Raw genomic sequence first — 1,388 nt, forward strand, 5'->3', positions numbered from 1 at the left:
TTTTTCAACTTCTAAGAGAAAAGTTAATCACACTTTTAATAATTTTTATAAAATGTTTTATTTGGTGGAATATCAGGATGCATTGTAATGTCTCTTTGGTATCCTCTAGAAGTAGCTAGGATTAAACTTACAAATGATAAATTTATTATAAATACTTAAAAAAAATAATACCTAAGTATAACTGATGTTTGCAAATAAACTCTCATAAAGGAAGGGCCTAATGGGCTTTACAGAGGTTATGGAATCTCCTGTTTTGGTATGTTTTTTTATAGAGGCCTCTTTTTTGCTTTGTCTGAAATAACAAATAAATACACTTTAGATGATAATGCAATAAATTTTATTCAAATGCAGTTTTTGTTAGGATGGAGTATACAATTTTTATCTTAGCTATTAACATATCCTTTTTACACCATAAGTAGCAGAATGATAATGTCCTCTGGGTCTACCTAAAGATATACTTAGTCTCTTCAGTGCATATAAACAATTAAAAAATAAGAAGGACTTAAATCACTATATAGAGGAGTTAGCATTAACATTTTTAAAAGTTTAGGAGGAGCATCTTCATTCGTTTTATATAGTTTATATCTTCAAAAATAAAATTATAAAATTTAATAAAATTTTAATAAATGAATTGATTAATTGTATTAAATTAAATGTTTCTATTTTTATAATACTTTTATAACAATACAAATTCAACAATTTGAAACTTCACTCTTTTTTTAATAATGAATCTATCTAATTTTAATATTTTCAATTTTTTTAAAAAATAAGGGTACAATAAAATTTTTATTTTTAGCCTATGGATTTAAAGAGTATTCTCTTGATTCAAAAAATTTTTGAAATCGCTAACTAACTTGCAAAATATGGTTTTCTTTCAAATAAATAAAAAATAAAATATGGGATTAAAGATATCACATTTTATTGTAATAGATTGATTACACATAAATATAAAGATCTAAATCGAATTGCTAGACCCTCTCTATAGATAACTTAAAATAGATTCTGCTTTTTTGTCTTTAAGAGGAAAGACATATGCAAAATGATTATTTATTTTATAATAATAAAATATTTATTATTATTGTTATCCTTTATTTTATTGCTAATGTTAATATTAAAATAAATCTTTTTTTGATATTCTAAAGTTATTTTTATAGCCTTTTCTTTTTGTCTTTTATTTAATATTTTTATTCAAGATTGATTAAGTAGATTTTATTTTTCTTTAAAAATATCTCTTCCAATTCAGTTATCATTTTAAGAGAGTCAATAAATACTTTGTTAATTTTTTTATCTCATTTTACTTTTTAAATATTATTATTTTAAATTTTATGAATTTGTTTTCTAAATAAATTATTATAAATATATAAAAGGGTAACTTTATTTATAAAAAC

At 21.2% G+C, this 1,388-nt stretch overlaps 1 protein-coding gene across 1 annotated transcript; it reads left to right on the forward strand. All coding sequences in view use genetic code 6, as the record gives it.

Moving 5' to 3' along the window:
• Positions 1–87: 87 nt before the first annotated feature.
• Positions 88–840, forward strand: TTHERM_02139630 (ADP/ATP carrier protein; the record flags this gene model as incomplete). Its single annotated transcript, XM_001028748.1, has 2 exons — positions 88–577; positions 797–840. 2 exons carry the CDS (start codon positions 88–90, stop codon positions 838–840), a joined length of 534 nt encoding a protein of 177 aa, XP_001028748.1.
• Positions 841–1,388: the final 548 nt, after the last annotated feature.

The sequence above is a fragment of the Tetrahymena thermophila genome, assembly GCF_000189635.1.
Source record: "Tetrahymena thermophila SB210 genomic scaffold scf_8255032, whole genome shotgun sequence".
NCBI lineage: Eukaryota > Ciliophora > Oligohymenophorea > Hymenostomatida > Tetrahymenidae > Tetrahymena > Tetrahymena thermophila.